The sequence below is a fragment of the Anomaloglossus baeobatrachus genome, chromosome 1 (assembly GCF_048569485.1).
Source record: "Anomaloglossus baeobatrachus isolate aAnoBae1 chromosome 1, aAnoBae1.hap1, whole genome shotgun sequence".
NCBI classification, from domain to species: Eukaryota; Metazoa; Chordata; class Amphibia; order Anura; family Aromobatidae; genus Anomaloglossus; species Anomaloglossus baeobatrachus.
Genome location: NC_134353.1, coordinates 597,928,299 through 597,941,873, shown reverse-complemented (window position 1 = coordinate 597,941,873; position 13,575 = coordinate 597,928,299). Strand labels below are relative to the sequence as shown.

General features: G+C 42.5%; 1 protein-coding gene across 1 annotated transcript in view; it reads right to left on the bottom strand.

The window, feature by feature from the left end:
* Positions 1–2,854: 2,854 nt before the first annotated feature.
* The window catches only part of VPS13A (vacuolar protein sorting 13 homolog A), a 368,017-nt gene continuing 357,296 nt past the window's right edge, over positions 2,855–13,575 (bottom strand). Inside the window, exons 70-72 of the mRNA XM_075318171.1 lie at positions 9,358–9,481; positions 8,158–8,232; positions 2,855–5,799 (exon numbers count right to left, since the gene is read on the bottom strand). Of these exons, the coding sequence (XP_075174286.1) occupies positions 5,746–5,799; positions 8,158–8,232; positions 9,358–9,481 (253 nt within the window). The 3' untranslated portion in view covers positions 2,855–5,745. The remainder of the gene's footprint in view (positions 5,800–8,157; positions 8,233–9,357; positions 9,482–13,575) is intronic.

Below are 13,575 nucleotides of genomic sequence, written 5' to 3'. Positions count from 1 at the left end.
TATACTCCTTTTCACATGTAAAGCACCATGGAATAAATGGCACTATAATAATAAGTAATAATAACAACCATGGTAGCCAAAGTTAATAGGGGAAAACATCCACATTGTGACACCAGGAGAGCAGCACAGAGAGGAAATTGCCGTGACATTGCTATGCCAGGGGGGACAACCAGAGATCATGTAATGCCCGGAGCAACAGAGGCAGTGGTGCTGCTTTCTTTATTCGGTGTACCACTATGGGTGTCAGGTCCAAGCATTCCTACATGAACAGTGTCCTGGAAAGTGGATTGGTCATCGCGGAGCAGTTGAATGGCCACCAAGGTCTCCCGATCTGACCCCCTTAGACAGACTTTTATCTATGGAGTCGTCTGAAGGCAATTGTCTATGCTGTGAAGATACAAGACATACAGCATCTGAAACAACGAATACTGGAAACCTGTGCTAGCATTTCTTCTACGGTGTTGCTATCAGTGTGTCAAAAGTGGGAGAAGACGGTTGTATTGACAATCCAACACAATGGGCAGCACTTGGAACACATTTTATAAGTGGCCATAAAATTGTAAATAACTAATGAACAAATAAAGTTAGATTAAAACCAAGCACACTATTGTTTTTCTTGTGAAACTGTCAATATGTTTGATGTATTACATGACCCTCTTCCCATTGGAAAAAATAAAGTTGGATCCAAAATGTCCGACTTTAAAATAGCCGCCTTGGTCACCACCCATCTTGAAAAGTTTCCCCCCTCCCATATACAAATTAGCCACAAACAGGAAGTTGGTATCACCAACCATTCCCATTTTATTTAGGTGTATTCATATAAACGGCCCACCCTGTATAATAGAATTCAAAGTCAATGCTACATAACAGCATAATGGAAGTAAGAGAATTCCAATGTCAATGCCAATTTACTGTCACATGCAAGTCGTAAAAAACCCCCAAAAACTAAATCATTAATATTTTCTATAACTTAAGGCTCCCATACAGATTAGACTAATGTCACCTGGACTTACCAATATGAACAGGTCAGTCAACAGATTAGCTGACAGATGGTCAGGAGAGATTTTGACTGCGCATTTCTGATTTGACACTGTTGATCTCATTGTTCTTTGAGATAAGCCGGCTGATGGTGGCTCTCTTATAGAGAACACAGGAACACAGGAACGCTTGGCCAAGGAAGTGCTCCTGTGTATGGAAGTGTTGACTGAGATGGCTGCCGACCGAAGAATCATTAAGCAAACAGCCATATAATGCGTATGGCCAGCCTTACACTTTGCCACATCTTTCAGGTCACAACATGCCAGTATTCACTTATTACTCTGCATTGTAGTAATGGCATAGCGTAATCTTTGACTGGATGATGTGTATAATGGCCTAAGTTGATGTGCAGCCCCAAACTGATGCTCGTCCAGATGAAGTTGATCACATGCTAAATATGTGATCACAATGCATGTACCGGCTATGTGTTCCCTTTCCTTAACAAACTGCCTCATAAGCATACATTAGGATGCTAGTCTGGGTCATGATACCCACTTCCACTCTGTGCATTGTGGTTGATTTATGGAGCGATATATATGCTCATCTGAAATTCGCTTGAAACAAATTTCCAAGATTAAAAAAAAAAAAAAAAAAAAAAAGACACCAAAAAGAGAGACCTGCTCTTTTTTTTCATCTAGGAGCAGCACTTTAGTCCATAGGCTGTGTATCATAGGCTGTAACAACAGATATAGCCAATGGATTATAGTGGCGCTGTTCCTAGAAAACAAAAAATCAACACCATTAAATTATGAAAACTATTTTATCACCAAAATGCATGTACCAAATACTGTGTACTTTGGTGACAGTGTGTGCATTAAATGTTCACTATTACAATATACCTCTAATATTTTAATGTTCCCAAAGAGTGAGATATGTTTTATGCTTGGTCTAACACTTGGGGAACATTGTGGGCTGATGTACATCATAGTTACACCAGGAAGGAGAAACCAGCCAGCTCGAAGTTAAGAAGCGAACATGAGCTGAGAACAACTAGTACACGATGAATAGCCCCGGAACGGAAGTAGTAGGAGGCATTATTCCTCCACCTTTTACACAAGCAACAATTCAAAACTCTGCAATGCGGATTTCTGTGAGGTTTGCGAGCAAACCTCACCATTTTCTATCTGGAGTACGGCCACAAGTAACATGTCATGTTCACATGACCAACTGACACCCACCTTAGGGAATAGCAATGGTGGAGCATCTTGTCTTGGAAATGTGCGTTGTAGCATTCCTTTATTCATACATTTCTATGAGTAATAACAAACTGGCAACTGGGTATTATTATTTTTGAGTCCATATTGATAAGGGAAATGGTAAAACCCAGTTGTCAAGTTATTTACATATTTCCAGGATCAATAACAGAAACGTTTAAGTCCCTTGTTTTTGTATAAAGTCCACTTAATTTGGTCTGGTATACACATGTCTGAGTCGTTAAACACTGTATAAATCATGTTCTAAATTTACCCAAAAAATGTTGATGCTCGTTAATATTTTGATAATTTTTTTTTTTTGCCTCAAAACCATTAATGTATTTATTTTGTGTGTATATGTAAGTTGGTATATGAAACTAACAAATACTTTTACGCATCCCATGGCTCTTTATTCCATGTAATAATACAAAAAGTTGCAGAAGTGAAATACAGACTTTAGAGAACGTCTCTAAAACTAGTACGGTAGTAACTAATTCATAGTTCTATGACGGTTCTGAGAGTTTGGTTCAGAAGAACTGTTGGCCCTTTTTTATCTATGGAAAATCTTGGAAACATTTTATTTTTTGCAGCGCATTATAAGAGACTAAAAAATGACACAGATCTTAATTTAAAATGAAACCTTTTAATCTTGTTTTTCTTTTTTACAAGTAGCAGACATTATGCATAGTGTTTAGTATCATGGTACTAGAGGACATATAAAACTCAGTGTGCACAGTAGGTCGTTAAATTGAACTTTTCAAAAGCACAAAGAAAGCTCTGTATAACTAAATCCTAACCCACAGCTGATAAGTGGAGCTGAACCCTTCTTTCCAAGCTAAGTGAAACATACTGGACTTCCCTTATGAAGAGCACAATGTGCATACTGTACAGATTCTCCTGCTGTGTGCCTCTAGGATGGGCTCAGTATATTGGACCATATATAGAACTCTGAATGAAGGCATGGAGAGAAGTGGGAAAAAAATCTCTTTAGTCACATTTTCTAGAATAAGAATGAAATAGATTTGACAGGTCAGTGTGGTGCATGCATGTGGCTAGAAGTGTGCGGCTGCTTAATGCTCTCCCACGGTCACTTCTAAAGCTAAACTAAATCATTAAGTGTAAACAGTAACTTATATCTTTGCGTTGTCTTTACATTCTAGTGATTTTGTACATTTTTTAGCCAATGAGACATATAAATGACAGGTACATTCGAGGATCTGAGTGTTGTAAACAATGCTACACTTTATCAGGGTACCAACTTGGACTTGTATGATGAAACAACAATAAGGGATTAGCAATTAAATACAGAAACCAAGATTTAAGGCGGGTTGAAAGCTATCAAAGAAACCCGTTTTAGAATGCGTGCCATAGATCTCGTTCCTGGCAACACCAACTGCTTTTGCCATGGGAAGCCATGGATAGCAAGACATTTAGTATCCAGCATTACATTGAAGTAAATAATGATGAATGGTTGTTCAAGGACAGAAACGTCTCACAGAATAGGAGATACTCCTTTTTCATTCTGGCTATACAGGAGGGACTCCCTCTCCTTAATTGCCCAAATACAGAGGAAAAAAAAAAGAAGAATAGACTTGGCACTATCTTGGAATCAAATCAGCGCGGCAAAATTCTGTGGCTAACATATAACGTGTGGTGCGCTGCTTCTAGATCCCAATGAGGGAGAAAGTGAAAACATGTCCAAAAAGTAAGACGGAAGCGGCACTTACCGTTTGAAGTAAAAACAGTCTCTTAATTCCAAATCCATAAAACCATCAAATTCTGGATATAGCCTGAGAGAGGCTATATCCAGGTGCACAGTAGAAACAGACGCTGGCCTGCGCGCCAACAGATCCACAGATCACAGCACATTTTGCACTTCTCTGTAATAATTATCTGCAGCACAAGGCACCGGCGGCTCTGGATCTTTTATCTTTCTCAGTAGATTCAGTTCTGTCCTCTGCCTGGAGTTTACAAGAATGATAATTACAGACATCTTCCTTTCTTGCCTCACAATATTTGAGACCTGTTGAAGTGCAGGCCGGCATTAATCGACCGCTGTCTGTTTTTACAGTGCACCTGTTGTACCTGCTCTGCCCTAGCTATATTCAAAATGTGATGTTTTTATGGATTTGGAATAAAGAGACTGTTTTTTTACTTCAAACATGTAGTGTTGCTTCCTTCTTACTTTTTGGACTCCCACTCCTTAAATACCCAAATTCCCTAACAGAACATATGCACAGGAGTTTTCTTCACTAGACAACCCCATTAAAAGAGAAAAAAGTAAAGATAAAACATTTTTCTTACCTACCAAATGCAAACAAACTGAAGTGCAACACCATATATAAATTAATACAAAGATACTTTCAAAATATATAAAAAAAGATGCAAAAATTACACTGTAAACCAGACATCAGATAACCAGCAGGCTCCACCGATACAAAACCAAAATATCTAAATATTTCCTGCATTCACCGAAGTCTGCCACATGGCATCACACATGTCAGCAAAGAACTAAGTGCCCAATCTTTTACTAGGTTGCCTGCAAGGTCCCACCTATAACATGCTGTCAACAGAAGCTGGTGCGATGTGTTCAAGAAACCAGAATGCATCAAATCCACAGCATCCATTAGAATTACCTATAAGTGGCTTCTAAAAGTTATCTTTCATGTACTCAAAGATTAACAATATGTTTAGAATGGAGTTCAATACGGTGCTATAAATAATCATTCTTAAACTTTATTTAGGCAGCCATACAATTAGTAGGATCTAAACTGATTGATCTACTGTCTGCCTGATCCAAAATGATCTATAGTGTCACTACTCTTATGAACATCCCATGCATAAAAGTGTTTACCAGCCCCAAAACATAGACTGCAGATTTTCAGGAAAGCTGTGCCTTCTACCATACTGATCAACACTACTCAGTGATATATTTTACAATTTTAATTAGTGAATAGTCATGAGCGAGCACTACCATGGTGCATGAACAGTTGGATGCTCAGATTAGTACAACTCGAGTACCCGTACCTGAATATAATGAAAGTCAATGGGGATCTCCAGAATTTTCCAGGAAGATTTCCAAGAAAAATGCTTGCATTCTCCATTGACTTTAAATATACTCACATACTTGAGTCGTGTCCATCCAAGCAGCCAACAGCTCGTTACGAGTACTGAGCATCCAAGCTCGCTCATCACAATCAGTTAACCTTGTTTTGTTAAGTAATTGGATACATTTTATTATTGGCAATAAATATAGACTACAACATTTGTATAATACAGTACTGGAAGAATTTCGTATAGTTGAAATTGCATGTTAAAAACCTGCCTGTAATACTAACTGTGCAATATGTATAGAAAAAGAAAAACTCATCAACTTTACATGAGGATATAATCTTGTATAAAGAGCTGTTTAATCTCAAAAAGTGTTAAATAAAAGGTGGTATGAACTCCGGCTTCTGGATCGGCAGAATTCCAACAGAGTTCAGCATTGGTTCTTAGAAGAAGATGTTCAAAATTATAAATCGCTTAGCTGAATATCTCGAACTTCTTCCAATTTAGAAAGAATCCACTGTATAAAAGAAATGAGAAGTATAAATGTTACAATTTGCATTGCATAAAGAAGGACTTGTCATACAGTTTTAGGTACATGGACCTTTTTATTTACTGAGAATTGTAAGATTTTCAACTAATAACTAATCATGCTTTATGGATGATCCTAAAAAAGTCAGTCTTGCAGAAATCTGCAGAAAACACACTTTGTAATCTCATGGGGATCAGTTCTATCTTCGTTTACTGTCTGGTTAAAGGGGGTGGGGCTTATTATTCTTTTGTCCTACTACAGAAAAAGCAGACAGATACAGGACATGTCAGGGCTCCATTTTGGGGTTCGAACTGGTGATCTCTAGTAGTTGTTGCCTCTTTGTTGGACGACAGCCTGTTTTGTGTTGGTCAAACTGCTGAAGGATCTTTTGACTTTCTTTTTTTCTGCATTCTTGTTTCACTTCTATTCAGGTGTGTGCACTTTGTTTCTTGTTTGGTTTGCCCAATCACATTTTGGAGGGGCTAGTTATATTCACATGCCTCAGTGCTAGCTATATTTCTGGATGGTTGGTTGCCTGGAGTCCCACCTCCTCGGTTAAGGTTATCTTACTGAGACATTGCTAGTGCTACTCCCTGCATTTTGTTTGCGTGAATTCCTTCCCAGTTATCTCCTATTTTGTTTCTCTTAGGTTTGGGAGGGTTTCCACCTATTCTGTTATTCTTTTTGGTTTCTTGGATTCCATCATTCCTGTATGTCTGAGTTTGCACGTTCCTAGCCCTGTGTCTCACCCTCTGTTTGTGTGCCCTTCATTTATGTTTATTGTTGTTTTTGTGTTATACTTGTTTTTTGGTTCCTTTACATCCGCATTTGGGCTGGCTGTGGATACATGTGTTGTGCAACAGTAATTATCAAAAACGTTTTGTGACAAGATCATTTATGCAACTTGTCTATGATTCTCTGCTGTGTGACTATTTTGGAGCGCTTATTTTGCTGTAAAACAAAACAGCCCAGTTGTGACAGGTCACATGTTGCTTGCAACTTGTCATGTGTCACATGCAACTTGCTCTGAAGTCTTTGGCAAGGGAGTTGCTTGCGGCAAAAAATCCAAAACATTAGGAATTATTTGTGACTCTGTTGAAGTTGTGGGATGTTGCACAAAATCAATAGCTGCAATTTTGCATTGTAAGGCTATGTGTCCACAGTAAAAGGTCCCTGCGGATTTTTTTGCCTGAAAATCCGCAACTTTCGCGGCAAATCCGCACCCGCGGATTTGCCGCGGATTTGCCGCGGATTTACCGCGGATTTGCCGCGGATTTTGATGCGGATTTCATTTTTTTTTTTCCCCCATTCAAAACAGAAAATCCGCACCAAAACTGCACCAAACAATTGACATGCTGCAGTTTGTTCCGCATCAAAATCCGCGGCAAAATCCGCAGCGGAAAAATCCGCAGCATGGGCACAGCATTTCCAAAATGCCATTGAAATGGCTGGGGAGTAGCTGTGCTGCAGATTTTCGGCAAATCCGCGCTAAATCCGCGTCAAAATCCGCGTCAAATCCGCGATAAATCCTGTAGCGTGGGCACATAGCCTGACACTGCACTTTCAGTGTTTTGCGACACGTCACCTGTAGCCCTAGCCTAATTCAAAGACTCACACCAGTGTTTTGGAGCCACTGATCTCTTTTGGCTTCAAAATCATATTCAAATAGGAAAATTTGCTGAAATAAATAAAATTTGTTGTCCCACTTCTGTGTTTCTTATTCTTTTAATGGAAATAAATAGACTAGTAGATTCCATTATGTGTTCCAGTACAGGGCACAGTGTAAATGAAAATCAGTATCAAGATGCATGATGTTCTGCTAAATGAGGAGAGTGAGTGAGACAATAGCACAAAATGTCTACCATACTAATGATTATGCAATGCTATAGGACATACTATGTCTGTGTATATTATGAAACTGCATTTCTAACCATTCCTTATTATGGCATTTTTCCTACCTCAAGAGCGGTTTACAGTGGGAGACATTAATAGTTTCCAAAACGACTTGGATTTTTCCGTTTTTTTTTTTTGTCTAGTGGACTGACAATTGAATTAGGTTTGTGGTTGTGCATGTGTCCTTTCTCTTCCCTCGGTTAACCTTGACAATTGATTTTTTTCCTCGGTATTAAATATGAAATCTGGTCTCCATTGACAATCCTACTGTTCTCTCAAGAACTACTGGTCATACACGATGCCATTTACTACCTTTCACTTACAACATAAATATTTGCTTCATGTCTTTGCTATTTATGCAAAAAAAATCTGTCTTGCCACCGTCTGAATTAACACTAGTTATTGTATTAGAACCTCCCTGCACTGATAGAGTAACTACAATGTCATATTTACCTTGGCATCGTCTGAAGTTTTGAAATTTATTATTTTTCCAAACTCTTTGGCATGAAAAACAGATTTCACTCGTTCCTGCAGGATAAACAATTTCAAATGTAAGTAACAGACTCATCATTTTAATCCACATTGCGCCTAAATAGTCTGCCATGAGTCTCCTTGTAACACATACTCTAGTTCTGGCCACCGCTTACAGGAAGCAAAGTCTCAGTGTTTGCATTCATTTCTGGAATTTTCATCCACTTTAAGCTTGTGATGTTCAAAGAACAGGTTGTTCAGTAAACAGGCACCACTTCTTATTTGGAAGTTTTGCTTTACAATACATCATCCTACATAAAGTTTTGCCAGAAAATCACTAAGTGTTTCCAGCCAATGTTTTAACCAGGCGCTGTATAAATAAACAATCTCTGTAGGGAACTTGATCAATTTAATCAAACAGCCAGCGATCATCAACTTACAATCAGGTCCAGAGTGCACCAAGTGGTGGGCACCCACGATGCCTTATGTCTTAGCATCTTGATGTTTCAGACAGACTGTTCTACTACTTATTTGCCAGGAAGACCACCCAAGATACATGCATTTTGGCAAAGCTATCATATATTCTCATTTATTTACATTAAGCATACCCTTTTTCCTTATATTTTATAAGTCTTGGCCATAAAAGCAGCAAGACAGGGCATTGTCTTACAAGAAACTGCTTCAAGGCTTAGAACTGCCATAAAGGCAGAAATTATTTACTCGTTCTTCTTTTTGGTCTTCTTTTGGTAATGATGTCATACTTTTTTTTAGTTACTCAATAAAAACATCCGTCTCAGTCAGAAAGACAGACCAGTTTTTGTACATTGATTCTGGTTCCTGTATATTTCTGGACTATGATGCATGCGTCCCTAATTTGAATACTGGCAGCATATCGAGACACCTCTTATGTCTCCCCCAAAAGCTCTCTCAGCAAGGGGTTTCCGCAGTACTTGGCACATCACCTAGATCGTCTTATACTTATCAAATGTAAATAAGAAGGACATATTTTCTAGGAGAAGGGACAAACCAGTAGTGGAATTATGCCACATATACAAAGACTGTTACACCTATATGAAATCCAGGTTGTTCGCACCCCCTTTACAGTGATGTTAGAGACAAAATTTACTGATTTAATAAGGTGCTCTTTGAGGATCAAATGTTAAAGAAATAATCTTATAGTACCTTTGCTTCAATGCGCAATCTTCTGCCGCTTACAATGATTGGTTCTTTGGTAAACTCATCAAAACTATACTGCCATTCGCAAGTAAGTTGTCCAAATGTACCCCTTGTAACAAACAGTATTCCACTGGAAAGAAAAAATAGAAGTGGATGTTATTTCTATATTGAAAAAGATAAATAAACCCATGGTAAGTAACCCTTTTTTTTATGTCCTGAAGATTCCTGCATGTTTTAATGACTATCAAAAACTTACATGGGAAAATGGACGGCTGTATTATAGCTTACTTGTGTCTAAAGGACCACATTATAGGCAAAGAGGAAACATTTGTAAAATCTGAGAGAAAGAGAAAGTATTTGTTTTTTCTTTAAAGTATTGTTCTCAAAAAATGTTCCTAAATTTTCTGCATTATATTTGAAGTTTAAGAATTCTATAAAATTGAAGCTATTTACTATGAGGCGACCAACAATTAAAAATCCACACACAACATAGAGCAAGTCCCTGTGTTCTGAAGTTTCATTAGTAAACACTTCTATGCCTAATTGAATCATTCTAGAGCTTTTTATCTTTCTACTGTTCCTTTTTATATCTATATATATAATTGCCTTATTCTGTCTGTCTGTCTTGCTCCAAAATTGTGTCCTTACGGTGACAAACAGCCGATTGGCCGCTGGGCTCGCCATGGCCCCGCCCCCCGCACGGATTGGCCGCTCGCCTCGCCTCGGCTCCGCCTCCTCGCACGGATTGGCCTCTTGCCCCCTGCATGCATTGGCAACTCGGCCACGCCCCGCCCCCCTCACGCATTGCACGCTCGCTCTGGCCCCGCCCCCCGCACGCATTCCCCGAACCGACTCCCAGGTGAGTGCTGTACCCCCAGGAGCCCACATCAGCGTACGCCGGCGTACACTGGTGTGGGCTCCCGTGCGAGCGGGGGCGGGGTACGCTGGTAACCATGTAATATTGTAGCATGGTTACCAGCATACACCAGCTCCCAGGTGAGCGCATCAAGGTTCTACAGCGGCGGAACACACACACATGCACACACATAAGAACAGACACACACACACACACACATCAGATCACACTCACTCTCACACACACCTCACACACACATCAGATCGCATCCACACACTCACAACATCCCGTGATATCGCTTGCTTCTCGGCGGCGATCCTCTGCGTGCAGTGATCTTCCATGCCGAAGCATGTGGTATCTCCGGATGTTGTGATTGTGTGAGCGCTGTGCGATATCGTCAGTGTGGGTGTGCGTGTATGCGATCGGATGTGTGTGAGTGTGTTCTGATGTGTGACTGTGTGTGTGCGTGTATGCGATCGGATGTGTATGTGTGTGCGTGTATGCGATCGGATGTGTGTGAGTGTGTTCTGATGTGTGAGTGTGTGTGAGTGTATGCGATCGGATCTGTGAGTGTCGGCAGAGGAGCACGGCGTGCAGCACAGCTGCTAGGACCGCCCACCGGTGGGCACAGGGAGAAGTAGGGTGTGTGTGTGAGTGTATGCGATCAGATGTGTGCGTGTTTACTGTCTGATGTGTGACTGTGGAGCACGATGGGGAGTGCGCAGCATGGGGGATGGAGCACAATGGGGAGTGCGCAGCATGGGGCATAGAGCACGATGGGGAGTGCGCAGCATGGAGCATGATGGGGAGTGCGCAGCATGGGAGAAGGAGCACGATGGGGAGTGCGCAGCATGGGGGATGGAGCACGATGGGGAGTGCGCAGCATGGGGGATGGAGCACGATGGGGAGTGCGCAGCATGGAGGATAGAGCACGATGGGGAGTGCGCAGCATGGGGGATGGAGCACGATCGGGAATGCGCAGCATGGGGGATGGACCACGAATGGGAATGCGCAGCATGGGGGATGGAGCACAATAGGGAGTGCGCAGCATGGGGGATGGAGCACAATGGGGGGTGCGCAGCATGGGGGATAGAGCACGATGGGGAGTGCGCAGCATGGGGCATGGAGCACGATGGGGAGTGCGCAGCATGGGGGATGGAGCACGTTTGGGAGTGCGCAGCATGGGGGATGGAGCACGATGGGGAATGCGCAGCATGGGGGATGGAGCACGATGGGGAGTGCGCAGCATGGGGGATGGAGCACGATGGGGGATGCGCAGCATGGGGGATGGAGCACGATGGAGAGTGCGCAGCATGGGGGATGGAGCACGATGGGGGGTGCGCAGCATGGGGGATGGAGCACAATGGGGGGTGCGCAGCATGGGGGATGGAGCACGATGGGGGGTGCGCAGCATGGGGGATGGAGCACGATGGGGGGTGCACACCTCCCCCCAAAACACACACACACACCGCCACACACGCACTGCACAACACACCACACTGGGAACCACAAACACTGCCCTACACAGACACCCACACACACAGACAACGCCGCACACACACAACACCCAACACACAAACACCGCGGCACACACAAATATACGCACATACCGCACAACACACACATTGCACAAAACATACCTCCCCCCAAAACACACAGACACACCCCACACTCACACAAACCGCGCAACACACACACACAACGCTACAGACACACAGTGCTCTACAAACAACGCAACACACAAACAACACCGCTCTCACCTCCCGCCACACCCAGACAACACCCATGTACAGCGCCCTACACAAACACTTGGTAACTACACACAACAACATTATATATATATATATATATATATATATATATATATATATATATATATATAACAAAAATCATACATTAACTACACAATACGTAAATTCTAGAATACCCGATGCGTAGAATCGGGCCACTTTCTAGTATATATATATCTCCTGAATAAATGGATTAGGGGGTATTATTATCCTAGTCAATAGGGATTGTCCATATATAGGCTAAAGCTGGTGTCACACATAACGACGACGACAACGACGTCGCTGCTACGTCACCATTTTCTGTGACGTTGCAGCGACGTCCCGTCGCTGTCGCTGTGTGTGACATCCAGCAACGACCTGGCCCCTGCTGTGAGGTCGCCGGTCGTTGCTGAATGTCCAGCTTCATTTTTTGGTCGTCACTCTCCCGCTGTGACACACACATCGCTGTGTGTGACAGCGAGAGAGCGACGAAATGAAGCGATCAGGAGCCGGCACTGGCAGCTGCGGTAAGCTGTAACCAGCGTAAACATCGGGTAACCAAGGGAAGACCTTTCCCTGGTTACCCGATGTTTACGCTGGTTACCAGCCTCCGCTCTTGCTGCCAGTGCCGGCTCCTGCACTGTGACATGTGGCTGCAGCACACATCGGGTAATTAACCCGATGTATACTGTAGCAAGGAGAGCAAGGAGCCAGCGCTAAGCAGTGCGCGCGGCTCCCTGCTCTCTGCACTGACATGTAGCTGCAGCACACATCGGGTTAATTAACCCGATGTGTGCTGCAGGAGAGCAAGGAGCCAGCGCTAAGCGCGGCTCCCTGCTCTCTGAACTGTGACATGTAGCTGCAGCACACATCGGGTTAATTAACCCGATGTGTGCTGCAGGAGAGCAAGGAGCCAGCGCTAAGCGCGGCTCCCTGCTCTCTGAACTGTGACATGTAGCTGCAGCACACATCGGGTTAATTAACCCGATGTGTGCTGCAGGAGAGCAAGGAGCCAGCGCTAAGCGCGGCTCCCTGCTCTCTGAACTGTGACATGTAGCTGCAGCACACATCGGGTTAATTAACCCGATGTGTGCTGCAGGAGAGCAAGGAGCCAGCGCTAAGCGCGGCTCCCTGCTCTCTGAACATGTAGCACAGCGACCTTATGATCGCTGCTTCTGCTGTGTTTGACAGCTAAGCAGCGATCATAACAGCGACTTACAAGGTCGCTGTTACGTCACCGAAAATGGTGACGTAACAGCGACGTCGTTGTCGCTGTCGTTTAGTGTGACACCAGCTTAATACTGGTAGCATTAAATGGTCACTGTAAAACTGGGGCTATGCCCCACACACAAGGAGAATAGGAATTCCCAGTTGTTCGTATTCATAACTTTCTAGGAGGAATAACACAAGGAAAGTTGGAAAGCAGAATTATTGCAAAATATGCTCCAGAATAATTTCATGGGAATTGACTAATTACTAAAAGACATTTTAGGAGAGCTTTAAAAAAAGAGTCTTTTTCCAATTTGCCATGGCTGGAATGTATACTGTATGATCCTTGTTACATACATGCATATATACTTAAAAAATAACTTTCACATC